The sequence below is a fragment of the Branchiostoma floridae genome, chromosome 12, assembly GCF_000003815.2.
Source record: "Branchiostoma floridae strain S238N-H82 chromosome 12, Bfl_VNyyK, whole genome shotgun sequence".
NCBI lineage: Eukaryota > Metazoa > Chordata > Leptocardii > Amphioxiformes > Branchiostomatidae > Branchiostoma > Branchiostoma floridae.
In genome coordinates this window covers 9,357,771-9,383,345 of record NC_049990.1, presented here as the reverse complement: position 1 = coordinate 9,383,345, position 25,575 = coordinate 9,357,771, and the positions used below count along the sequence as shown (strand labels likewise).

Here is a 25,575-nt window from a genome sequence, read left to right as displayed (position 1 = left end):
GTCGTCAATTTTTGCAGACTGAATGCAAAATATACCACTTGACTCCCCTGAGGCGTCGTCAAAAACCATAGCCTTGCTTAATCGCTCTCCTAGCCCGACAGTTACCGCCCCCTCAATAACCCCAGCTAGCGAGAGATTGTGTAAACACAGGCTAGTGCATGGAATAACCCAAACTACGTATTTTCAGCCATACTGCGACGCCTTACCACACCAATTTATACCTCACAGTGACACATTACGTTACATGTACTCTCCCCCAAATACACTACAACGAGAACAAGATAAACACTCGAAGAGATAGCCATTTTGGAACCAGAAGAATTCGCCGAGGGTAGGGTTCGGTGACTTTGGTCGTTTTCATAATCAGGAGGAGACATCAGTACATGCTTTCTTAAATAATAGCTTCGTATATGTGTAATAACTTGCATGCTATGAAGTTTTTCAAACCCTGTTCACAGCAACAGAAGACAGCTAGAATCCTTCACCTAGAATCTGTGCAGTAGCTATATTCTCACCTGAGACAAAGTTGGTGACAACGTTAGAGACCTTCAGGTATGCAGCGCTGACCTACCCGTGTCACTGTCTGTAGATGCCGTCTAACCGGTTCACCTGTCTGATCACTTGACTTTAGACAAAATGTCTAAGATCAACCACTGACGTGGGAAACGTAGATGCTCATTGTGTAAATCATTAATACTAAGTTATCTACCTTGCATAATGGAGTTTAATTGCGCCACCGCCACGTACGACAGTTGGAAAACTCACCGTTCTTCGTTGAGCTGGTCACAGACGCCGAATCCTGACGCCAACACAACTAAGTCTGAGTTCGGGAGTTGGCCATGTCACATAACAGTTGGCTGTATAAAGGTCAATGTCCGACAGCACGTACTTTGACTTTGAGTTTGACACACTCGCTCTATGTTGGGTAATGTATGAATGAGTGACAAAAATGAGTTCGATCAAAATTGACGTTATACAAAATTGCAGCTCTCTATAAGAGAGTGAAAGTTGTACTGTACATAGAGTTTCTAGTTCTTAAGACTGATTAGACCATGTTGCTTTGATGATATATGGTTGACATCCGCGCTCGCATCAATTCATTTTCATCTGTTTCATAGGAAAAATAATTTTGCTGTTAATTGTACAAAGCAGCTGCAAAATGAGCAAATATATCCTGTAGATTTAGAAATAAATATCGGAAACATAATATATACTAATGTAAAGACGTCAATTACAAGGTCAAAGAAGAAGATATGAAAGAACAAAAATGAAGTATTTATTTGTATTATTTGTTCTGCATACCAGACTGTGTGTTTGGATATTTGTTCAACCTCCCTGACTACTTGGATTTCATAATAAAGGCAATCTTTTGCCGAAAACGTACACCGATCAAAGATAACATTCACAGCTTGACAACATAAACAATTCTATTTCACACAGTATTTAACACCACATATTCATTTACGGGATGTCTCTGTATTCATCGTTCATACAAATATGCTTTTGATGACAGTCAATTACTTTTTAGCTTGGTGCTAGTCATACTCCTTTTGCACATGCCAAATGCGAACGAACAGCACTTCCAAGAAGACAACAATACAGCAGATATAACTGCAACAATCAGGGCAATGACGTCTAACAGGTAGTACTGGTAGAAGGGGAGTTCGGGTGCCCTCGACCTGAGATGGGGGAGGCCGCCATGTTTGATGACGTGTTCTATCCACCATACTGCCCGCTCCATGGGCGACTGTGGTTGGTCACGAAGATGCGTGGAGATCCAATTGGCCTTCTTCTTATAGCTGAAAAAAGGTAAAGAAAAATTGAGTCCATTATGTTACATACCCACAATATACCCACATGCGTACATGCACCAACAGTTGGTAATCAAAAATTTGCTTCAGAATAATGATCTTTCACCCATAGATGAAAGACAGAAAAAGACAGGAATTTGGTGAGGTATTTCTGACAGTTACTCCATTTCACACTTACCTAGGATCCGAAATAACAGATATGATGGCCTGGGCCACCTCCTCTGACGTCACCTTGTGGATGTCCAATGACACCGCCATCCCACGGGCCACCATCCGGGCAATGTTGTCATGGGCATCAGTCACGAGAGGCATGCCGACAAGAGGCACCCCGTGGTACATGGCCTCTGCTACTCCGTTGTAGCCACAATGTGATACAAACGCCCTTGTCTTGGGATGAGCTGTAGGTATGAAATATGGACTCAACTTATATAAAATATGACAAAATACTGTTATTTTACTGCGTGTACAGCTGGAAGACATGATATGCTAAATGAAACTATGACCAATCATCACAAAACTATAAAACACAGGAAAGACTAACTAAAAGACACATTTGTTGTTTGCCTAGATTTAGACAAATTGCAATAGTTCCACATTACTAGTACCTAGCAAGTCGTTTTGAGGCACCCACTCCATGGTCTTGGTGTTGGACCCCAGACTTGGAGGTGGCGTCCCAGCGTAGCGCCACACAACCTTCTGTGGCAGACGGGCAAAAGCAGCGGCCAGCATGTCGGCTTTCTCTGCGGGCATAGCCGCTACCATGGAGCCGAACGTTACAAGCACAACACCGTCATCTCCAGAACTCTGCACAAACTTCTCCAGCTCCTATAAAAGTATACCAGTTAAGCAGATAAGACAAGTCTGAGCTATCCACGTTTAAGTTGCACCTTTACGACCATATCAAAGAAGGCTGTGAAGGTTCTGTGAAAGACCATGTAATCATGAGTGAGTAGTGAATTTTTGTGGATACGCATTTCTATGCAAATTTACTCTTTTTCCACAAACTGACCTCACTGAGGGGCTTGACGTCATCAGCCACGTGACCTGCTATGCTGACCATATTTGGCATCATGGGTTTAGGGAAGTCGAACATGACATCTGATTGGTAGAGCCACACGTCGGTTCTTGCCAGGGCAGCAGACATGGTGAAGTTGTCCCCAATCGTTCTGTTGGTGGCATAAATGATTTTTCAGTTTAAAGAGGAGACACTCCTTTCAGCTACCTCACACCAGAGACATAGTTAAACAGTTCTATTAAAAAGGAACATTGAGTCAAAAGCAATATAGCCAGCGTCCGATCCAGTTGTTGTCGGATGTTTTCACTCCTTCGAACATTTACACTTGCTAACAACTTAATATACCTCCAACCGAAAACAAGTAACAGTCCTTTGAATTTGCCATGTTATTACAACAAATTCACAAACCTTTTTGCGAGATCGTCATATCCCTTATCGAAGACAAGCTGCCCAGCAGTAGAAAATGCGAAGTAAACCAGCACGTTCTTCACTCTCTGTAAGAATGTCATCCGATCTGACAACCCCGACCCCACTGTTGGCACGTACGCAAGAGGATAGGGGACACCAGTGGCTCGGACGTCTGAAACATAGGATTAAAAGTCATGCAAATATGAATATCAGACGTTTTACATGTAACTTGATAGTAATACTAAGAAAGATAATCCACAAAAGACGTCTTGTCTAAGATGAAAAGGCAAGGCAACAAATAATAAAGTCCTTCCGAGATCAGGTCAAAGAACACCAAGTCTAGCTGATTGTCAAGGATCGCTGACTTAAGACGCCAGGACCTGTCTTTTGGGGAATAGATGAAAGAGGTTGCTGGGATGGCAACAACTAGAAGGTTGTAAACGCAAAGAGAAAAAGGTAGTTGACTATGTGGCAACGACCAGTGACTGAAATACAACATATAATGTTCATACAGGTTGGCCTGTACTGTACATGTACTGTTCACTGATATGAACACACCTTGTCCCGAAGGCAAAGACCTCATTGTGCAGACTAGAGGCAGGTCCAAGTACTGCGCCACCAGGGGCCCACATGAGGTCATAGGATACGTCAGGACAACGTCATAGTGGCTGTTCTTCAATTTTGTCAGTAGTTGCTTGTCACTCAGCATCTCGTTACTAAAGTCCAGCATAGCAGACGCCAAAGTACTGCCCAGGGCGATCTGGGCTAGGACACCAGGTGAAGAAAATGCCTGTAACGGGCATATTACAAAGAGGTAAGAAAATTTCATGACATTATTAGCCGGAAGCTCTGAGGAATGACGCCCAGAATTTTGCTCCAAGAGTAGACAATAGTATAGTCTGATTTACGTTACTTCATAACTTCCTCTTTGTTGGTAAAAGTCATTCTGCACGAAATCCCGTACCCCAGTGCTTAGCGATTCCTAAACGCTTTGTTATTGGAAAAGGTGCCACTCCAGGACGAAACCAAATGGGTACCTGACTGACCTGACGGTTTGGGAATGAAAAGTGGTGAAAGAAGAGGATTAGGCTAACGGGCTTCTAATACCGTGTCCCAGACACTGCCTCTGTGGCCTTAAAAATGCCAGAGGGGTAGTGGGCAAATGGGACAAAATTCACCTTCCTTGTGTCTTTTATAATGTTTTAAATCTCTTAGCTAAAAACCTACCATCTTTTGAGGTATAGTTGTTGAGAATTCCTTCACCGACGGTGGCTTTTCGGGATCTCCGAATGTTTCGTACCGCAAGGTCGGCAATTTCCGCATCAGGTCGCTCTTCTGACTAGCATGGGCCAGCACGGTGACGATGTGGCCTCGGGAGGCCAAGACTTCGGCAATCTTCGCCACGTCCATCCAGGCGCTGGTGTAGGTCATTGTTGCGACGAGGATGTCGGCAGCTTGGACTTGCTGAGACAAGATGGCGGCAACCGCCAGGGATAGGTGCAAACCAGTCAACATTGTTCAGCAGCAGCAGCAGCAGTAAATACTAATAATAGTAGAGTTTTCTAAATCTGAAAATATAAGTAAAAGTACATTCAACGGTATATATATCAGCAGTTAGGGACAAAACCGTTATCTTGGCAAATGTTAACAAGAAATGACAAGAATTATAAAGATACATTGTCGTATGTATGTACAGTTATACTTTCTGAATGATTTGCCTGAAACTATTTGCATTCTACTACTAAGATAGAACCACGTTGCTATGCCATCGTGCCAAAGCCGATTAGCCTTTTGTTCGTAAAAAACATACATCTGAGCACTTTGCGTTTGAAACTATATGTCTCTCAGGGTAGAGAGTTCAATCTAGTAGAATAAAAGATTCTTTCGGTAGAGTCTAGAGATCCCGATTGCATTCCGTTAGTGCAATCTGCGATCAATGAATACCCTTGAAACTCAGGATCTAGAAATGTGAGTCCAATCTAACATATGATATGCACATTCCTGTCCTGATCGGTAGGAGTCTCTGTCGACAGGGATCCCTCGTCGATTCTGCCGACATGTCATATTGCAAACTCTTATCTGGCATATAAATGCTTTATTTTGATAGTTTGGGGTCTTTAAATGTTTGTGGTTGGCGAAGGCCAACCCCAGAAGTCAACAGTGGGGCTCGTCGTATTTGTATTTACATCGCCACTATGATAACCACCCTTCAGCGTAACACATCAACCTACGACCATGTACCAAAACAGGCACTATTGCCGCAAGCGTCTTGATATTCTATTACGTACTAAATTTAATTCCTGAAGGAGCTCGAAGTTGTCGGGAAACAGGTGCCACCAGAATAAAATATAGTCTTCGGAAAACAGTACGTAACAGCAAGCAAACTGTCGTATTTATACACAATGCATCCAAAGGAGGACATGCTAGCCCCGACCTCTTAGCCCCGAGGTCTTTGTTGATAAGTCACCGTGACAAAACAAAGCAAAGAGGTTATAGGGAGAAGGCAATCGATCAAACAGACATGTACACATTATGTGTAGCCTGGGGCACACCCTTGTTAGATTTACAAGTCCGTCTCCAACTGGTTATGCTTCGGTCAAAATTGGAAAAAAAAGGCCCTGCAGGGTAGTCCACGAGCTGTTTTTCTCTCTCTCGGGGTAACTCCTAGATGCCCCCTGTGGAACACCCTTTGGCGGGCTAAACGTGGGACCGACCAGGCCCGGAGTTAAAATTAACCCGGGACCTGGCGACAAGTAGACGCCATTACCTATACCTACCCGTGGGGAACACCCGTGACGAATTATGGCACAACTGTGTCCGAATCGAAGCATAAGCTAGCCTTACCCGCCTCCGTAGTAACCGCTGGCTCAAATTATACTTTCGCTGGTTTACAAGCGAAAGTATTGACCCGTCAGTTCGGAGGAGGGTACACAGCCTAAGCATTGGCGGGGTAGCAACGAACACAGAAAGCGCAGAAAGCTAAGAAGACCGGACTCCAAGCTACATTTTATGAGCTCACCTGGTCTCCACAGAAAAACGGACCGAAGGACGGCACAGGGGAGAACAAAGCGCTGGTGCTGTGTTTTTGTTGTCGATTGCTGACTCAAAAATAAAGGAAGGTTATACAACTTATGGGGAGGGGTTTCTCTGGAAATCACAAATATCGATTACGTACACGGATAATGTTACCAGCTAGCGCAAGGGGCGTTTAGAATGAAGTACTAGCTATAGTATCGACGAGAAATCAAGAGTGCCCCCCCCCCCCCCCATTCACCCCCAACCCCCTCCTCCTCGACTAGTAAACACATGCATGCATTGCTTTATACTTTGCTAGGGACCAAATATGACAATATACGTCCCTTTACCTACTGATTACGTGCACAATCTCTGGAAAACTCACCGTCGTCCACTGACCAGCAACAGACGCCGGATCCTGGCGGCTTGACTCAAACACTACTGGGTCATGGCATATGCGACAACGCAGGTCAGAGGTCAATGTCCGACAGCACGTAATCGTTCTATTTTGGGTAATGTACGGTTGAGGGGCGTGGTATACACACCTTTCTTTCGCCGCTCGGTGAAAGTTGGCCTTGAACAAATTGCAGCTTATCTTTGAAGGGATCCGGAGAAGTAGAGAAAGAAGATTAATGTGTCTATAAGACATAGATTCAACCGTAATCTGCTTCCCGCTTTTCTGGTGTACGTTCTCCTTTTACATAGTGCTGACCAAATGTAACGTGTTACATGTATTGTAACAAATAGTGTAATATATACATTCTCAATGCAAGATAATGTACCGGTATCAAGTATGCAAATAAGGGCCTAATTTGTGCAAAATAATGTGGAAATGGCATACTCAATCAAGTGATAAATGACATGGAACCTCATACTTGTGACCTGTGAAGGTCGGTGAAAGGTGTACTCCATGATGCATAGATCATGTAAATGTGGAAGTCATTTGCATGATCAAAATATTCGAAGAGGTATGAGGTCTCCGAACTCTTGGTTCTCTTGATTCCGTGGTATTGCAATTCTGTCGTGATTCTCGACCCACATTTGATGCGAGTCATTCCGATAACCCAACATCTGCTTGAAGAAGATTGCCAAATGATACAAATACACAAATAATACAATAGACACAACGCCACCCTTCGTCCTTACTTGTATTCTTGTGAAAACACCCTGGCATACGATATATAGCAAGGGGTATTTCATATTTTGTGTGACTATATATATATGTATAGCAAAAGTTTGGAAAGTTCATGTATGAGGAAACTAAGGAGGAATGTATTCTTACGTGCTGTTTGTTATAAAATCACCAGGTTATTTCCTGGGCTAAAGTTTAGTCATGCTGTCCAATTTTTGCAATAATGGATGATTCTAATGAAAAGGAACTTCTGCATCTGACATTGTCTAGTTCCCAGTCAATTGTGTCTTAGAGTTTAAAGAAACAAACGGAACCAGTGTTAAACCAAACCGTGAGATTATCACAATACGTCATAAATAACAGTTGAGGGAAATGTACTGTCTACGCTTGTATCCAATGTCGCCTTTACAGAAAGACAAGCAAATACGCTACTAGTAGAATGTTTGGATTAGAACTGCATTCACACTACAGTTTTTAGAAAATCGAAAAATAGATATAACGATTAATTGACTGTGAATATCATTTTGTGGTATGCGTGTGAAAAACAAACTTGATGAAAAGATATGTCAGCAGCGACCCAAATTTGGGAGAAGATGATATCGAATATCAAAGGGGGTTACCCTAACGCCTCCCTTTACACCTATGAGGAAGTTGTGTTGACAAGCAAACGCTGTTTGTGGCACGTCAACAGACGTATTTAGTCGTCAAAAGACACAGAAATTTCCTTGAAGTCTGCTAGTGGTTTCCGTGTGGGATTTATAACCTATAGTAGACAACGTTAGGTGCAAACTCACTCCACTCTCTCAGCACGCCCACTCACTCAACAATGCACCACCTTCTGAAGATATTTGCAGGCGTGACACTGTTGTTTGCCAGTTGCTATGCAGGTGAGAATATACGTGCATTGACATACTCTCCAAGCAGAGGTTAGGCTCCGACTGTTTTTTAATTATTTTTTTAGGCGTTTTATCGGGCTTTCCATTTTGTACTGTTTTCTTGATTTCTCGTGACCTAGACAGCCCGATAAAGAAAAAAAAAACGCTTAAAAAAACGTCAAAAACAACCGGAGCTTAATCTCTGCTTGAAGAGTACCTAGGGCAATCTTCTCAGTGAATGAGCAGCACGACTTTTCCAAGAATGTCCAAAGTTTACGATCGTACGACGTGTGCTAGTAGGAGTTGCATATAGAGAAAGTGTCCCTGAAGCCGATGTGATCACCGAAACTTAACTAGGTGTTAGAATGTACACTAGTGACACTAACTTAGTAGGAATGGACTTACTACCGAGAGATCAGAGTTTAGATAGTGTGAGGAGAGAAACTTCGCCATTAAATGGTTCAATGTATTATATAGTACATTGTGAGATCGTGCCATAACGATCAACATAATGATCATGTATAGCATATTTGTGTGAAAGTGCGATGTCTATAGAGTAGTGAACGTAGATATTAGATAGTCCTATAGACTTCCTGGGCATATACAACGATTAAAATGTCACAACCATAAAAAGAACAGTCATACCGATAACGAACACACACAGTGTCACAATTGTTGACAATGACGTTTCTGCAAAATTAAAAAAAAAGTCACTAACACGTCGCCATAAACAAGCCGGCATCGAGAAACTTCCCAATGTCTCGTGTATCTTTTGTAATGCCTACTTCCGCTATAGACGTTGCATTTGGGACGAATCAAGTAAGCGTAAAAGGAAAAGATCTAGACTTCTTGAAAACTCTGTTCATTTCCTGTTTATATATTAATTCTCTTGTGCTGTCATTACTTATTCTTTCCGCTCAAGTCCATGGTAATTATTCTATATCTGTTCATATTCATTCACCTGTGCCATGTTTCTGTTTAGACGTTACCGCCATCCTTCAATTCTTGGAATGCCCCTTTATTGGCTTTAAGAAATACTTCCTTGATGTGTAACTTCAGTTTTCCCAAGTCAAATAAGATTTGTCTTCTTCTCGTCCTAAGTTGAAAACTATCAGGGTAACCCCCTTTTATTTGATAGTGTCAACTCTTCCCTATTTACGACAATAGAGCTACTGCGTAAACAGGAAGTTTAATACGGTTCACTGCGCAGCAAGTGCAACAAACTCTCGGCTGTCGATCTTTTGTTTTGGCGACGCCTTTGGGGCGAAACCATGCTCAACTATTGGTTGAATATATATACAGTCAATGTCAAACGACTACAGGTTGATGACCATCATTAGTGTTCATATGATCTACGTTACATTGAAACGTTAAAATTAGCAAAAATGAGTATTCTACAATTAAATGTTTCAGGACGGAAAGCCTACAACATAGCTGTTTTAGAGGTAAGTTTAAACCTTCTTGATTTAGATAATTATCTATCAAGACACGAAACCGACTACACTAGACTGTAATATAAGGGCACCATGATTTTAAGCCCCACGGTTCGTCAATTTTCTGTAGTTCTTTACTTTCTTTCAGATAATTTAATAAATCTTTCCGTATGGTAGATGTATTTGAAGTTATGGCTGTTGTGATATATCTTGTTCGACATAATATGAATTGGAAGACCACATTTTACGTTAAGTTAACACGTTATTGTTTCTTTCATCCAGAGCGCTGAACCAGGTCACGTGATCGTATGTCTGAGAGGAGGGACTGACAAACAACCATATCGCATATCGAGCGGAAACAAGGTATTTTTTTGCTGGGAATGTGGATAGAAAATACCTATGGTGGTTACTGACTGACTGACTGACTGACTGACTGACTGACTGACTGACTGACTCACTCACTGACTCACTCACTGACTCACTCACTCACTCACTCACTCATGCACCATTCAACAATACAACAATGAATCAACAATGAATAACAGAAATTCAGAAATCAATAAGTTATTCCAGTGATCTTTACACAAATCAATCTCAAGAATATCTCATTATTCAAAAAGTGTGACTTCAATTATCATTTTCCCCATCTATATCGCAACCAATGCAATACTAAGCGATTGCCCAGATAAGGTTTTTGCTTATGACCCGAGTAAATGTCACTAAATGGATACCTCTTTGCCCCCATCCCCCAGGACGACCGGTTCGCCATTGACCATGACAGCGGAAATCTGTACGTGAAGAGGTACCTCAACTTTGACATTGACTCGCACTATGGTGTCATAGTGACCAACGATCACACCGGGGTGAGTAAAAAAAAACGAATAATTAAACAGAAACAGATTCCAATATACTAACTAAAGGGAGAATCCATTTTATTCCTTTTTTCGACTTCAAAAAAAAAAAAAAAAATCAAGAATCCCTTTTCATGAAAATGCATCCTTCCTGACTTATTTGCATTTCAATTAACTTTCAAACAATCACAACTTATTGAGGGTATATACTCAAGTAAAGCTGGAATCATACACCATATTTGAGGCTACGTACTCCGTCAAACCTCTTAGAGGATTATGCTCATCCTGAAAACGTAAGGGAGGATACATATGGCTGAAGAAGGATTTGGTTATCTTCTTTTATATATAGGTCGAACTTCGAATGCAAATATCCGTGATAGATGACCCGTCATACCCTCCCACCTTCAACCCAGCCTGTTACATGCCACCGCGGGCAAGGAACGACTCAAGTGTAAGTTAATATCTATGTACTGTCAGATTTTGTCGTATCTTGATTTTAACTGTGCCTTTCTTATGATAGAGATGGCTGAAAAGCTGTAAATGGTGTTTTAGGAGAGCGCTGTACTTTAGTTTTGGCGACACCTCTGGGGGTCAGCCATTGAGGTACTTGCACGCGATCAACTAGTTGTTTTTTCGCTGATGCGCTGAATCGTGCGTTGGTATGTACGAAAGGAGGAAATAAAATTGTGATAATATGCGTACATTAAAATGATGTAAGCATCCGCATCTGTTTACCAACATTTTTCAAATATCTGTCTTCCTCTATTTCGTTGCAGTTGTGGCCATTTATGGTGCGAGTTAGCTCCATATTTGGTTACAGACTTCTGTACAGCGACGGCCACGCACAAGGCAAGCGGTCATCTGCGTCCCTCAATAACGACCAGTGTAAGTTCCACATTCAACTACAAGTATCTGTTTTCCGACAAACCAACCAACCAACCAAACAAGACAAACAGATCTAGAATTACCGATGATTTGCCGTACATAATTATATAACCGTTTCTTTGGACAAACGCGTCTGCCACAGTTTGTTTGTTTGTTTTGCATACCCGGTAAACCGCCTTATGGCATATTAAACACACCGGACAATTTTTTGTTTGTTTGTTTGTTTTGCATACCCGTAAATGACGACAGTTGTTTCTCCCTCTGTTTTAGGTCAGGCGAAAGTTTTTTCCGTCATGAGGGATAAGTTCCTGACCACGCAGATACCTCCGGGCACGACGCCAGTTTTCCACTTTTCGTGCACGAATGTCAAAAACCCAGCAAGAGGCGCCCTGACCGCGACCCCCTACTGGGTAATGATTTCAATTTCGCCATATGATATAGAATTGCAACTTCCAAGCAGATGTTGGGATGTAAGATCAACTATGGGTGGACAGGGGAACTAAAAAATGTTATGATTCGAATTCTTTCTTTTTGGAGATCATAGAAAAGCAACACAGATGACTACCTCTCTTTATTGTTTCACCTTGCTTCTTTTTGGGACCGGAGGCAAGACGAAAATATCCTCTTTTTCTTCTCCCTTACTCGTGTAAGCCCTTCCTCTTCTTTTTCACGAATACACCTCTAGACATATAGTGATCTTTACCCCGCCCCACCAAACTTATGAGAAATGCCCCTTAATGTATGAATGAACTTTATTGCTCAACGATTGTACATGATACAAATAACAGTCATTTTCTTCGCTAACAGAATGCATCGTACGACCGCCCGCAAGATGGCGCCATTGACCCGCAGTGGTTTGCCTATCCCCCAAAGTCAAACTACAGCGACCGAAGGCACGTCCTTTTTGAAGTGGACATGACGGACCTCATGACGGAGGACCCTCCAGTGTTGGACTGTACACTGGAGTTTGAAACGGCTACGGGATTCTCGGTCAAATTTCAAGGGAAGCTCGCCTTCGATCCCATCGGTGAGAAGCGCAAATTTGTACAGTAGAAACCAGTTAATTACACAACGGATTACCGCACACTTCTGTCAATTGCACGGAATACCAAAATCCCAAACCGGTGCAGTCCAGCTGGATAACTTCGCATTATTGCACCGCCCAGATAATAGCTATAGCACAAAATACAATGGCAAATGGGATGTGCAATTAAACGGTTTCTACTGTATACGTATCATACAAAAGAAACGAACTTAGCGGATAAACATTTTCACGCGCATTGATTTTGACTCACTTGCAGAAAGTCAAAGACAAAATTGATTTATATAGATTTATCATGAACTGTCCATGGATGAGCAAATGTATCGTAAACGTTTATCGCAAAGCTACCTAGATATTACAGTACTAGTGTGATGGAAAAGGCTATTTTCTTAATTATGTGAAATTTCCTTTCCCTGTAAACGCGTTTATGAAATACACGCTTTTTGTATTTAACATTTCGATGTCGTACTGGCGCACATATATCTCTTAGGTTGTCCGGATGGTTACTACGGAGGGTCATGTAGAAACGTCTGCGTGTGTCAAAATGGCGGCAGTTGTCATCCTTTCAACGGGGCCTGCAAGTGCCCGGATGGATGGAAGGGGCGAGCATGCGACATCAGTAAGTCTTTTATTCATCAGAACGTGTTTTGCTGAATCATTCATATATTTGTGACGGAACGTACTCTCCAAGCAGAGGTTAGGCTTCGGCTGCTTTTTATGTGTTTTTTTAGCCGTTTTTATCGAGCTTTCTATTTTATATTGTATCTTCCGTGTGTTTTGACAATACAAGATACAATACAAAATTGAAAGGCCGACAAATAAAGACTAAAAAACGTCAAAAACAACCGGAACCAAACCTCTGCTTGGAGATGAGACGGAACAAGCATGTGATATCGATAAAGTATTTTTTTCAAAGTTTCGTGGAATCTTTTCACAATTTTCGCAATGTCAATGTCAATGTCACTCTATGAATATCTATGTTTCAGAGGATCCAAAGATTGTCATCTCTGCAGACAATAATGACGTCATGCCAGGTCAGACGGTACAGATCAGCTGTGCCGTCCTCAACATCGATCCCAGCAGCACCTTCGCGTGGGCGCGGAACGGTAAACAGCTGTTGCCTAGCGACGGGATGAAGATCATGATGTCACGAGGCTTCGACGTCGTTATGAAGAGGTACTGTTTGAAATATGAGCAATACTTTCCTTTCTTTTAGTTTACTTGAAGATAATTATATACAGTACAAGCCAGTTAATTGCATGACGGATTACCGCACACTTCTGTTAACTGCACGGGATCCCCAAATCCCAAACCGGTGCGGTCCAGCTGGATAACTTCGCATTATTGCACCAGCCGGATAATTGCACGAAGTTCACTGGCAAATAAGCCATGCAATTAAGCGGCTTCTACTGTACTACAAGAAGAAAAGAAACTTGGTCTCAATTTAAAAATCTCACATTTATTTTGACACAGAACTTTCGTGAACTCGACCATCATCGCAAACATCTCCACTTTGGACGATTCCGGAGAGTACGCATGCGCATACGTCACCAGTAGTGGGAAGTTGTACCGTGAGTCCGCTCAGGTTGCACTCGAAGGTCAGTTGAACGTCATGGTTTTCAAGTTTTAGGCTTTGATTTCAACACACATCGTAGAGGATAGGAAAATTAAGCTTTACTTTCATGTAGAAGGATATAAAAGGAAGCAAAAGACAAGTGGTTTCGCCAGAAACAAACTTAAGAAAGTAACTTTAAAAATAATGTGACTTGCAATATCCCCAACTTACATTTTTTTTGTCGGAATCTTTACCTTCATGCACAGGGATATGACAGGACGCAAACGACAAGTGGTGTCAGTAGAAACAAACTTAAGAAAGGTAACTTAAATGTGACTTACAATATCCCCATTTTTTGCAGGAATCTTCAGTCCAGATTGCGTCAGCTGTTTCTTACAAGAACGTCCCTACAGCGGTACGGTTGTTTATCTCTCATCGGTGTCTTTTTCTTTCTATTGTGTATGTGCACGAGTCTTAGTGTGGATTGTGAATCAAAACATATGTTGGGGTAGGAAATCGTAACGTTTTCTTATGGCTGCATGTCAAATAAACGAGAAAGCATCCAATCATCAGTTTGTTGGTTAAGGTTAATACGATTCTTTTATGACATGGCATCTCTTATGCCTAGAATAGATAAATGTTTCATTCGAATCATTGCTATTTAACATTCAATTATATTCTAATTAGGTTTATTTCACTCTTTATTGATGAAACGTCTAAATGTTGCTGAAAATTCAATATGGCAGATAAACTATAATTCAATGTATCTATTTTTTTGGCAGGAGAAACCATTGCTTTGTACATCATGAGCGCTCTGGCGCTCAGCCTCATCGTTGCCATGGCTACCATGTGTGAGATTAGTCGGCGCAAGCGCAAAGACGGCAAGGCAGTCCCCACAGCGGGCCGTTCCAGGAGTGTCCCGGATGTGAAGAAACGCAGCGTGCAGTTCGTTCACCTGACCGCTAGGGGAGCTGTTGAGAATGAATACGTTTAGCTTGGCTGGCACTTCATGTGCGCGCAGCATTATACGGATCGTAACAAACTTGAGTTTTCATAGTATTTGAGGGGCTTTATATATCCAACCCTTATCATATTAGTTCAAGTGCCTTTATATAGTTACTGTAAATGCAGAAACTTTCGCGGTAGTTTAATGTTCGCGGTTTTCGCGGTGGCTGCTTCACCGCGAATTTAAGACCACCGTAAACATTTTTCCGAGGCAGTAAGAGACTACAGTGCATGGTGCTACCGCGAACTTAAAGCCACCGCGAAATGTCCTTTTCCCGTTACTGGGAAATTAGATCCCCGCGAACTTTAATGCAGTTACAGTATTCAATTTATAAAATGGTAGATAGCATGTAACACGTGTGCCGAAAGTACGTATCAAGTTAAGGTAGATACATAAATATTGCAAAAGTTACTCAAGTGTGACATAAGATTTGTCTTTGTTTTTTAAATATGGTGAAAAGTTTTAAGAAAAGATAATAGCCTGGTTGTAATAAGGTACTGCTGATCTACAAATGTACTTAGGTTAGCCTTTACTGTTTAGCAATAAGATTATAGGGAGACCTTGTGTTTAGTACGTACAAGGAGGTTAAAAAATCCTTTTTTTAAAACCTCCTTGGTACGTACATGTACATGTAGAACTTTGAGACTTATGTCATTTTCTATTTCGTAGTTAAGACAGTGAAAAAGTTGATGTAATTTTTTGTTCATAATTGCATGTTTCTGTTAAGTCTGTATCTGATAATCTGTACCAGAGTTGATATAATTTTTTCATTAATAAAGCTTCATCAGTGCATGTTTCTGTTGATTCTGTATCTGAACCAGTTAAGCCGTATATCTAATACTACAGAAAACGTCTTTAATCTAGATCTCAAAGACTTGTCGTCGATATACTTCCTGAGCGACGGAGGCTTTGACACCCACGCTTGCTTCCACAAACGTCGCGCCTGTTTGATCATTAACATTTCCCTAAAGTCAAGGGACAATGACCACTTCCTTATTGTATCACCTTCCACAAGGGCGCACCGCAAAACAGTTCTAGTCCTGCGCAACATGGCAGCGTTTTCAGCCATCCTTTTTGTGTTCCTCCTGTGGACAGGTGAGCTAGTGAATTTCTGATCACAGATGCAAAGATTGAAGGGTACCCTTTTACGTAATACCATGTTCTTCCTCGTACTTCGTTCTACAAGGTTTGAATGGAGAAAATCGTACTGCAATGATGATCGCAGCTTTTTAAACAACGACAATGGAAATTGATAGTGTATGCTATTTTTGCAGTATAGTTCGTTCCTCTTATTTGATTGTATATTGTGTGTATTCCAAAATATCCAGGTTTAGCTCTCGGTACTGTTGATGAATTGAAGAATTCCGGGGTAAGTACCGTATTTCTAATAATTTGAACGAGTTTACATGTATTTCTAAAAAGGCTCTGTCACTGACATTACGGTATATATTTTTTATCAATCCACGCTCCAGCTGAAATACGTTTAATTGTGTCCTTATCGAGTTTATCTTTCAATATTTTTCAACCAAAAACTTTGTTAGTGTATATTCTTCAATTCTGGTCCACATTGGGTCGATCTTTTATGTTCATTATTTATCCGAAAGCGGATGTCAGATTTGACTTCTGTGAAGAAATTTCACTTCCCCTTCCGTTATTCTTTCGGGAAAACTTCCGCAAAAATGCTATTTTCCGCTTTATTACCATGTAATTTATTTATTCATTGATCTTTAGGGTAGTCCCTTCAGTTAACGTAGTAACTGATTTCCAAGGGAGCCCTAGCTCAGCACATATGTATATAGATGTACATCCACATGTACTTATAAGTATAGACCAACGCTCATTCATACAGCTACACTTCTGTCTTTTATTTCCACAGAATTCTCGCCATTTTGACCCAACATGTAACATGCCGGCAAGAGAGGAAAACGATGGACACGTGCGTTGGTTTGTTGAGCAAAATGCCGAAAAGTTGGACAGGCAAAAAGACATACAAAAAAGAGAAAGAAAAAGAAAGAAAAATAGAAAGAAAGACAACAGAAAGAATAAAGGAAAGAAAGCATTCAGAAAAATTCCATTGATTTCTGAAATTACTCCCGTACCTAAAATAATGTAACGGAAATGAGAAAAGAAATAGAATAGAAATTTTCCAGAGAACGTAACGGTCAAATATATGCTCATGCACCAGCTGCAGCTGTTTCAAACACTAACTTTGCTGACGAGTTACTTTTAGTAGATAACGTAGCATTAATGCTAAATAGCTTCATCAAGAAAGGCAGTATTCCTTTTGGTGACCAGCTAACCTCCTATATGACGTCACAATTCGGCTTTGAAAAGAAGGTGTGGCGCCTTCATCTAGCGAATCGGATGTAAGTAGACCCTTGCAGAAAAAAAAGAAGATTTTAATGCACGGAAGTTCGTGCTCAAAACTATATTTGTTTTGATTGAGTGGATAATGTATCAATCAAGTTCCTTAATGAATCGCATGCTGCAGAATAAATCACAATTTTTTTTTCCTTCCAGAGGTTTCCGTTCGTCATGGGTTACCAACTCGGGGACAATGACCCCAAAAACCTGACCGATAACAGAGACGAGGATTACGACCATTGGGTGAAGTACGTCCACGTCACCGTCAATGACACATGTAGGTCCATCATTTACTCTTCAATCAGAAATTAGGCTCCGGCTGTTTTCTTACGTTTTTTATGCGTTTTTATCGGGTTTTCTATTTTGCCTAAGGCTATTAGACATAAAGAAAACAGAACAATAGAGAAAGCCTGATCAAAACGCCCGATCAAAATTAAAACCAAAACAGCCTAACCTCTGCTTGGAGAATAGGCATCATCAGGTTCTGAAGCCCCACCCACCGTTAGTACGTCTAGCAAATCTCACCCTTCTATTGACCATTTTTTCACATTGATTGACAGTCGCGATCAGCACTTATACATCCATACTTCGGCAATGCCTATTAAATCGTTTGGAATGGTGCTATTTCGTCTCATAGTCTTCCTTTCTTGAGTTTACGAATCTACGAATAGAGCGACGAGTGACGGGTCGTTTAGTGTAATATAACCAGCTGTTGCCGCCCCGCGTGCCTGCGAAGCTGATGTGTTACGCCGAAGGGCGGTTATACCGGCGGTTATACCGGCTATATAGATACAGATACAGCCAGTAAATTGTGACCTTGTAGCCCCACTGACATCAAACTGACATGTTATTGCGCAGATGGAATGACATTTTACGCCATGGTGGAAGGGAAACTTCAATCTCAGCTGGTCTGGATTGATCCTCACAATCTTGTGCCAGAGTATGGGTGCGACCCTTTACCGAACAACGCCACCCATCTGCCGTCTTTGGAAGTACACTGGGTAATGCTACTGCTCCTCCCAAACGTTGGGTTTTGGGACTTTTGCATTACATTCATGTATTCTTGATATCCATGTTGCATTGCAGTGTCATACTACAACGTTGCCGTACTTTCTCAATTTTCCAAGGTGTGAAAATGCGAGGCTGATAAAATACGCACAATCCCATTTGACTTGAAAGCACAAATTTAAGACTAACGTTTAGTATAACACCTCAATACTTCCAGAACGTTTCCAGAGCGTACTTGACCGTTGACGAAAACGTCCCGTCGGAGTGGTTTGACTGGGGCTCCCCTAGTGACAGACGTACCCTCCTGATCGCACGTTTTCAGCACGTTTATTCGGCCACACCCACAGTGGCGGTGAACTGCTATGCGACGCTGGGGGTTTTCAGTGTTGAAGATGTCACCATAAAAATCTACTATCTCGGTGAGTACCTGGTCCGACGCGGAGTAGAGACCCCAGTCTCTACCAAACCTTTCCGTGAATAGAAAACATTGAAACAAATACGTATCTAAATGTATTTGGCCTCTATTATTTTTCGTGCGAACCATTGAGTCTGGTAGAGACTACAAAGATCCTACCGTTAGTATCTAGATATCAACTGCAGTATCGGCAAGGCCACGTGACCAAAGTGTTTGGGTCACGTTTCCTAAAGAAGAGTAGAATATTTCTAAAGTTTGATTAATCGTCAAGTTGTCTGTTGCGAAACCTACCTCAATACGATAGAAATGCCTATGGGCCAACGCACTACCCATAACCTTGATTTCCTGTTTGTCTTGCGAACAACTAGGTTGCCCAGAAGGAAAATTTGGCGGCCAATGCGAACAGAACTGCAGTTGCCCTGACAACGCGACCTGCCACACCCTAAACGGCGCCTGTAAGTGCCCGGATGGGAGGACGGGACAGTTCTGTGACGGTAAGTCGTTACTTGTTATGATATGGGCTAAATTTAACCTTCACTTTGCTAAAGTGGCTGTTGGAAGCAAATTTGTACTGTTTGTAGGATTACACCGTTGTTAGAACTTAGAAGGTTAATTGCATGCAGCTTATGTATATGCCAAGTCCAACCAACGATATTCCCTAGATATGACGAATTCTTTTGGGGTGTCATCATTTTCAGAAGCAATGCCATTGACAACACACCAGATGCCAACACTACTGCCTTCGGTGACAACACAGTTGACGTCATCGAAAACGACTGCAACAGCAAAGACCATACCACCACCACCACCATCACGCTTAGCTTTACGAGTTGCCCTTCCAGTCGTGTTATGTCTTGTCGTTGTCATTATCATAATTTTGGCTGTCACCTGGTGGAGTTGCTACCGGAAGAGAGAGCCTGTCACTGGCCACACAAAACTCGAGTATGAGATTAACCCTCTGTATGATGACGAAGGCATCTAATAGCTGATTAAATTACTCTCCAAGCAGAGGTTAGGCAGCGGCTGTTGCCGTTTTTATCGGGTTTTCTCTTTTGTACAGTTTTCTTTATGTCTCTCAGCAAGAAAACGGCACAAAATAGAAAGCCTGATAAAAAAAAACATTGAAAGGAGCATATAACTGTACATATGAGGCTGATGTCAGTTGAGCAACAGACATCTCTACTTGTGTACTTTTTGCCATAATCTTTTCCTTACATGGTCACAATTTTGATTCCATATGTACAATGTAAACTAGGTAGCATCAATAGCAAGGTACAGATAGTTCAAATAAGGAAATTTGATTCCCAGAAACAGAATTGGTGACCACCTTTGAATATGGTATAAATACTGAGTCAGACACACAAATGTAATGATACAAAATCCACCTCTGGTTGGCATACAAGTTACAGTTTAATCATAATCATAATCATATATATATAATATTTATACACAATAATTTCATATGATGCTAGATTATGGACAACACATTTAGTTCATTCTGTCATGGAATATTTGGAACCTAGACCGATTGTGACTCATACAGTACAATGTATGCTGTGACAATCAATGCTCTACCACAAGAATAATCTGACTATAAAATATCTGGTATTTGGGTTGCTAGACACTATACTTAACTGGTTGCACTTTATTTTACAAAACCTGATGAGGTGACAAACAAAACTTTACACTCAACACTACCTAGTATGTTTGAGGATGACACAATATTGTACTAACCGAACATCAAAATCTGTTATTTCATAGTACGATGACTGGGGTTTTCTCATATGTTAACCTATTGAGTTTGGCTAACTACATCTTATGTAGCGATGTGGGTTTCTTATTCTGTGTACAAGAGAGCCAAGCATGGAAAGTTCACATAACATGGCGCAATTAAGGAACAATTCACAAAGCTATGTCCATGTAACTAGTACTAGTAGTAGGGACAAGCTCACAATATATATTACGACCTCAGCATTACCTTATAATTATGGATTAATAAGGGTAAAGTTTTTCAGCCAAATGTGTTTATGAGCACAAGCAATTTGTTCACTAGTGTTTTTATCATATCTTACTTAATATATCATACATACCTAAGATCATATCCTTTATACTGTCATTATTTCTGATACTTTTACTGGACAAGTGAGAATTTTTATACTTACTACAGGAATAAAATTGCTAGCTGATTTATATTTTTCTAGGCTTTTGCTTTTAACAGTTACTATAGAAATAAATTTTTGATTTTCACACAATGAATGCAGCAAAGAAACAAGATTCTAGCTTGCATAACACTAGATTTGAATACTATAAAGATTTTCTTTGGGTGGTTCACTGAAAAAAAATCACACTTGGTCCAACTGCTTTCGTTTATCGAAAGTGCCCCCCTTCATTCGTAACTCAACATTTCCCTCATCAATATTTTAAAATCATTCAAGAAGACGGCGTTCTTGAACTTATACTTTGACAATCCAAGATGGCGGCATCCCTAGTAATCAAGGGTAAAACGGAACACTGTTTGCTTTCACAAACCTGCAATGAAGGTAAGTAATCCCAACTGTCAAAGCTCCATATCAAAAGTCTACATCAGTATACGAGCGATCACTGTTGTTGTTTATATCCGGGGTATTCGACGGCTGGTGCCTACCAGGACGTCAGCAGATTGGATTAAAAATTGATATTTAGATTAGCCGATCAAATTACAGGTTAATATGTAAATCAATCTTTTGCCAAACACCTGCCTTTTGCCTACCACTGCGTCACCGTGACGTCATTGCGATCGCTCATATACTGACAAACCTTCTCCCTGCTCCAAATTTAGGACCAAAAGGGAGAAGGTAAAAGATTTCTGCTCATCACCTTGGGAGCACTCTTACCCCTCCACATTACATCTTTTGCACTCCCCTTTAAAAAAAGTGCTCTAAAAACAACAATAGAGAGGTCCATCTGCGGTCAAAAAACGCACATTATTCACGTACATGTACAAAGTCTGGAGAGTAACAGGAGTATTACTTTTAGCATACGGTTGATGGCTGTGTCACACATTCATATATATTTATATACCTTACAAAATGTAAGGGTCGGATTCACAAAGCTTGGCCTGGAACCTACAACTGTACAAGAGCAGAACAGACAAGACATTACAAACTCCTTGTTAACAACAAAGGTTCGGTGTCAACCTTGAAATAGAACATATGCAGACAGACATTCAATAGTTAGTTTACTCATTTTCATGAATTCTGATAATGTTAGTTTATGGTATGAAATAATGATAATATTATAGCATTTTCATCAGTCTTAGAACAGACATTTAGTATTGTTGAATCAAGTGGAGTGGTCCCAAGCAATTGTACTGACAGTGTTCTTGTTTATGGTAACTATATAATTTACTATGTTAATAGATATACATAATTTTATAAATGATTAAGTTAAATTTAAGCAATATGCATTACAGGTTGAATTGATGAACATAACCTGAATCAAACAGGAAAAAGAATACCTGAAGAATATTGTACATTGTGATTTTGATTATCAGGATTCATGAAAAGAATACTTGACTATAACCTATGTGACTGTACCAACTCTAGAAAATTCATACAAAACATCCACTCTACAAGACAGTTATCCTAGATAGATTCTGAACATGATATAAATGTGCAGTATACTAGTACTTGTACGTAGCCATCGACTGAGATTCTATGATACATTGCAGACGAAAGTACAGTACTTTCTCATCACTGACTATTCACACGATGGCATGGCAGTTACAAAATCATCACAATCATTTGTCACAATATTACACATAATGAGTCTTGGTTATTGGCTAGGTGGTTGGTAGTATATGCGTAACTCCATTGTCTATCTAACAAACAACACTGTCATCAGCATGAAAATCAAGCTGTGTTGGTCGGTAAGATAATCAAAGTTTCAACTTTCAACCCTGTGCAGACTTCCAGGCGTCTCTGACCCCCTACAGGTGTCAAATATCATCTAAGGTCATGTGACAAAAGCAGTGGGTCAGTCAACCTGAAGAAGGCTGATGGTCCATCAAAAAATCCATTTTTTCTTCTGTTGGATTGAAATTCAAAACTTCAATCAAGCAATACCAATGGTTGTTCTCTACAAGGCAGTCTAGGGAACTCCCTACCATCTGAAGGCAGTTCTGTTTAGAAGGAAAATGGTGACACCAACTTTGCGGAACTGATGGAGAAAGAGAGAGAGCTTTCGTGAGTCGCCTCATGCTTCGGTGTCGCCCCCTTCGTGGTCCTTAAGTCGCATGCGAGCGAAGTCCTCAAAGATTATGTCATCATCGTCCTTGCCGTAACTATCCGGGGTTTCGCTGGGGGAAAAGGCATGGCAGAGATTTGGTCACACAAGTTTCAGCTGCATTCTTGCTGATTTGTACAGCCATTGCTTTTAAATTCCACCTCACAGTTGCAGTGCTGTAAATTAAAAGCGTATTTCACCATACTTGTATTTGGGCAAGAAGGCACATGCACACTACGAGAGGTAAACGCTGGGCCACACAGTTGAATAGTTCTTTAGATACCCTTGCCTGCAAAAGTTCATTAAGCATGTATAAAATTGTTTTGCACCAAGAATGCTCAAGCACAAACTATAACCTAAAAACAGACCATGGTCATTGCTACAGAATCATGATTGTGAGGGAATATGTTGACTTCATAACTGCTGGTCACCTTTGAACCCAACACTTCAGGTCATTTCAACTTCACAAGGATTGGAGGACTGATCAAAAGCTTTTGGTAAGAGCTTTGTGTACCGAAATAGCGTTCAGTGTTCGTTAGTAATTTTCATCTTCTCTGTTTCTTTATTCCTGCTCAATATCAATGTGTATAGACCCATTTGTTGAACTCTCCAGACACTGTGTCTAGACATTTGGTATATTCCTCTGATTTAGCTGAGACACTTGGCTATAATGGACTGCATTTCTACCCTCGAGCACACCCAATCTACTCAGCACACGTGACCAATCATGCAGGAAATCTGCCCCTTAGTAAGGCAAGTACCAATGTGAAGGACGGCTGATAGAAATGTTACTGAACTTGGAGATTATCTGGAAAGTGAGTATAACGCAAGCGTTTTAAGCTTCTATATTTGGCAGTGAATGTGACCCTGGCATGACTGTGCAAAGATTTCTAACGTTAGTCTGACATGAACAAAAAGATTGTTCAAGGATGTGAAATGTTGATGACTTTGAGTGACATAAGAAATGGGTGACAACCATTAAAAACAATAAACACACTAAATATCTAGCATTCACTAATCACATTTAAATAAACCTTATCAAAAGTTATGATCTTAACTTGTTTGTAAAGTCTGTGAAACAATTCAGCCTTGGCTGCTACTTCTAGACTCCTTGACCTTGTTCTACTTGTACCCATTTAACCATTCATCAACCTTCTGTAAACCAAATTTATGATCTACACAACACATACACCCCTACTCTACCGATGGAATGATCCATGCAATGAGAACGTACTCAGGATTGAGTGCAGGCCGTTCGAGTGGGCTTACCACCTCCGAGGTCTATTGATAGTACTGCATGCAGCAATACAATAATGGGGGAGGGGGCAGAGAGAGACATGATAGAAAACAAAGCATGCATTAGGACACCCTTTTGGATGAAGTGTTCCATTAAAATAGTCAGCTGCATTTACAGCTCTTGAAATTTATTGTTTACTGCAATTTTTGCTGGTAACCTTCAACTGAAAATTACTCTCTCTTGTAATTTGAAGGGTGAATATGTTTTGCAAGTAATGGTCTAAAACATTTCAAATTTGAACAAAGTTGCGTGAGCTAAATCTATCATTTTGTTCCATTACATCCTTAGATTGTCAAAAATTATCAACAATTAAAAGGCAGAGCAATTTGAATAAAAAAGTGCGGAATTTAATATTTCATAAAATGGCTAAAAATATGCAATATCAGCTAAGCAGAAGCAATTTCTTTGGTCAAATTTCTGATATACAGATGTAATTTTTTGTTGATCAAAATGATTTGGTCAACCAAACTGTACATGTATAATTCAAGAGTTGTGTAAGTGCAGAAAAGGAACACCTTGTACCAAAGGAGTTTACAAAACATGGAAACGGAGAGAAAGGAACATACATGTATGAAATTAGAAAATGTAATGTTTCTAATGGAGAAATGTTGGAAGAATAGTTAACTCATGCAATATCATAAAAATAACTTAACATATCAATGTACAACACATGTATGTAACTGTGGTAAGGATGATCTTTTGAATTGATGAATGTCACAGCAAATTGCTATGCTGCAGACCTTTCTCTTCAAATTCAGCTTTGAAAATGGCATAGATGCTTGTTTTAGATAAACAATTAATCTGTAAAAGCTATCAAGCAGTTTGAAACATTTTGTTATCATCTCTATTATCTAACCTTTGGTAAAGAATGGTCCTACAGGAATTTGGCTTTTTTACCCACCTTTGATAACCAGATAAAGCTAAGAATGAAAACATTTTGAAACTTTGTACATGATAAATGGACTTAATTCCTCCAGATGCTAACCTTTACAACTAACCTTAATTGAGAAGAAAGAAAAAATAAGACATTTTCTTACCTGGTTTCCAGATTAATGAGGTTTGTGTCCACTGGTGCTTCTGTGTAGAAGTAAGAAATATGAAAAAAATATTTTGTTTCCATACATCATTTATGACTAGTAATTATTTGCAAATTACCACACCCAACCCCACATCAAATATTATCAAAATCCATGAATAACT

General features: G+C 40.4%; 4 protein-coding genes across 6 annotated transcripts in view; 2 read left to right on the top strand and 2 right to left on the bottom strand.

The window, feature by feature from the left end:
* Positions 1 to 1,293: 1,293 nt before the first annotated feature.
* LOC118427260 (UDP-glucuronosyltransferase 2B33-like) lies at positions 1,294 to 6,730 on the bottom strand. Its single transcript, XM_035836938.1, has 8 exons — positions 6,635 to 6,730; positions 4,462 to 4,698; positions 3,793 to 4,024; positions 3,235 to 3,406; positions 2,821 to 2,977; positions 2,417 to 2,636; positions 1,990 to 2,209; positions 1,294 to 1,799 (listed from the first exon to the last, which is right to left on the bottom strand). Exons 2-8 carry the CDS (start codon positions 4,663 to 4,665, stop codon positions 1,514 to 1,516), a joined length of 1,491 nt encoding a protein of 496 aa, XP_035692831.1. The 5' UTR covers positions 4,666 to 4,698; positions 6,635 to 6,730; the 3' UTR covers positions 1,294 to 1,513.
* Positions 6,731 to 7,502: 772 nt separating this feature from the next.
* Positions 7,503 to 15,429, top strand: LOC118427265. Its single transcript, XM_035836947.1, has 13 exons — positions 7,503 to 8,268; positions 9,670 to 9,701; positions 9,972 to 10,052; positions 10,442 to 10,552; positions 10,890 to 10,991; positions 11,317 to 11,425; positions 11,696 to 11,835; positions 12,233 to 12,452; positions 12,958 to 13,086; positions 13,454 to 13,643; positions 13,941 to 14,065; positions 14,384 to 14,437; positions 14,805 to 15,429. The coding sequence occupies exons 1-13, from the start codon at positions 8,208 to 8,210 to the stop codon at positions 15,014 to 15,016; spliced, it is 1,566 nt and encodes a 521-aa protein (XP_035692840.1). The 5' UTR covers positions 7,503 to 8,207; the 3' UTR covers positions 15,017 to 15,429.
* A 2,122-nt stretch (positions 15,430 to 17,551) lies between these two features.
* On the top strand, positions 17,552 to 22,298 carry LOC118427275. The gene is made up of 5 exons (XM_035836962.1): positions 17,552 to 17,669; positions 18,251 to 18,393; positions 18,618 to 18,819; positions 19,184 to 19,309; positions 19,514 to 22,298. The coding sequence occupies exons 1-5, from the start codon at positions 17,564 to 17,566 to the stop codon at positions 19,795 to 19,797; spliced, it is 861 nt and encodes a 286-aa protein (XP_035692855.1). The 5' UTR covers positions 17,552 to 17,563; the 3' UTR covers positions 19,798 to 22,298.
* Positions 20,255 to 25,575, bottom strand: part of LOC118427274 (beta-arrestin-1-like) — a 30,385-nt gene continuing 25,064 nt past the window's right edge. For 2 of the 3 annotated variants that reach the window (XM_035836959.1, XM_035836960.1), the window contains 2 exons: positions 25,413 to 25,452; positions 20,255 to 23,151 (listed from right to left, as the gene is read on the bottom strand). In XM_035836959.1, coding sequence (XP_035692852.1) covers positions 23,049 to 23,151; positions 25,413 to 25,452 — 143 coding nt within the window. In that variant the 3' untranslated portion in view covers positions 20,255 to 23,048. Of the gene's footprint in view, positions 23,152 to 24,209; positions 24,372 to 25,412; positions 25,453 to 25,575 lie in introns of those variants that run through there. The other variant, XM_035836961.1, reaches the window with a different exon arrangement.

Coding starts and splice junctions, on each gene's coding strand:
- LOC118427260 (XM_035836938.1), bottom strand. CDS start 4,665: ATGACCTACACCAGCGCCTGGATGGACGTGGCGAAGATTGCCGAAGTC. Junction 2,637..2,820: donor ACGTCAAGCCCCTCAGTGAG/GTCAGTTTGTGG, acceptor ATACTTTTATAG/GAGCTGGAGAAGTTTGTGCA. Junction 2,210..2,416: donor GCCTCAAAACGACTTGCTAG/GTACTAGTAATG, acceptor TCATACCTACAG/CTCATCCCAAGACAAGGGCG.
- LOC118427275 (XM_035836962.1), top strand. CDS start 17,564: ATGGGTTACCAACTCGGGGACAATGACCCCAAAAACCTGACCGATAAC. Junction 17,670..18,250: donor CGTCACCGTCAATGACACAT/GTAGGTCCATCA, acceptor GTTATTGCGCAG/ATGGAATGACATTTTACGCC. Junction 18,820..19,183: donor CATAAAAATCTACTATCTCG/GTGAGTACCTGG, acceptor GCGAACAACTAG/GTTGCCCAGAAGGAAAATTT.
- LOC118427265 (XM_035836947.1), top strand. CDS start 8,208: ATGCACCACCTTCTGAAGATATTTGCAGGCGTGACACTGTTGTTTGCC. Junction 8,269..9,669: donor GTTTGCCAGTTGCTATGCAG/GTGAGAATATAC, acceptor TAAATGTTTCAG/GACGGAAAGCCTACAACATA. Junction 11,836..12,232: donor TGACCGCGACCCCCTACTGG/GTAATGATTTCA, acceptor CTTCGCTAACAG/AATGCATCGTACGACCGCCC.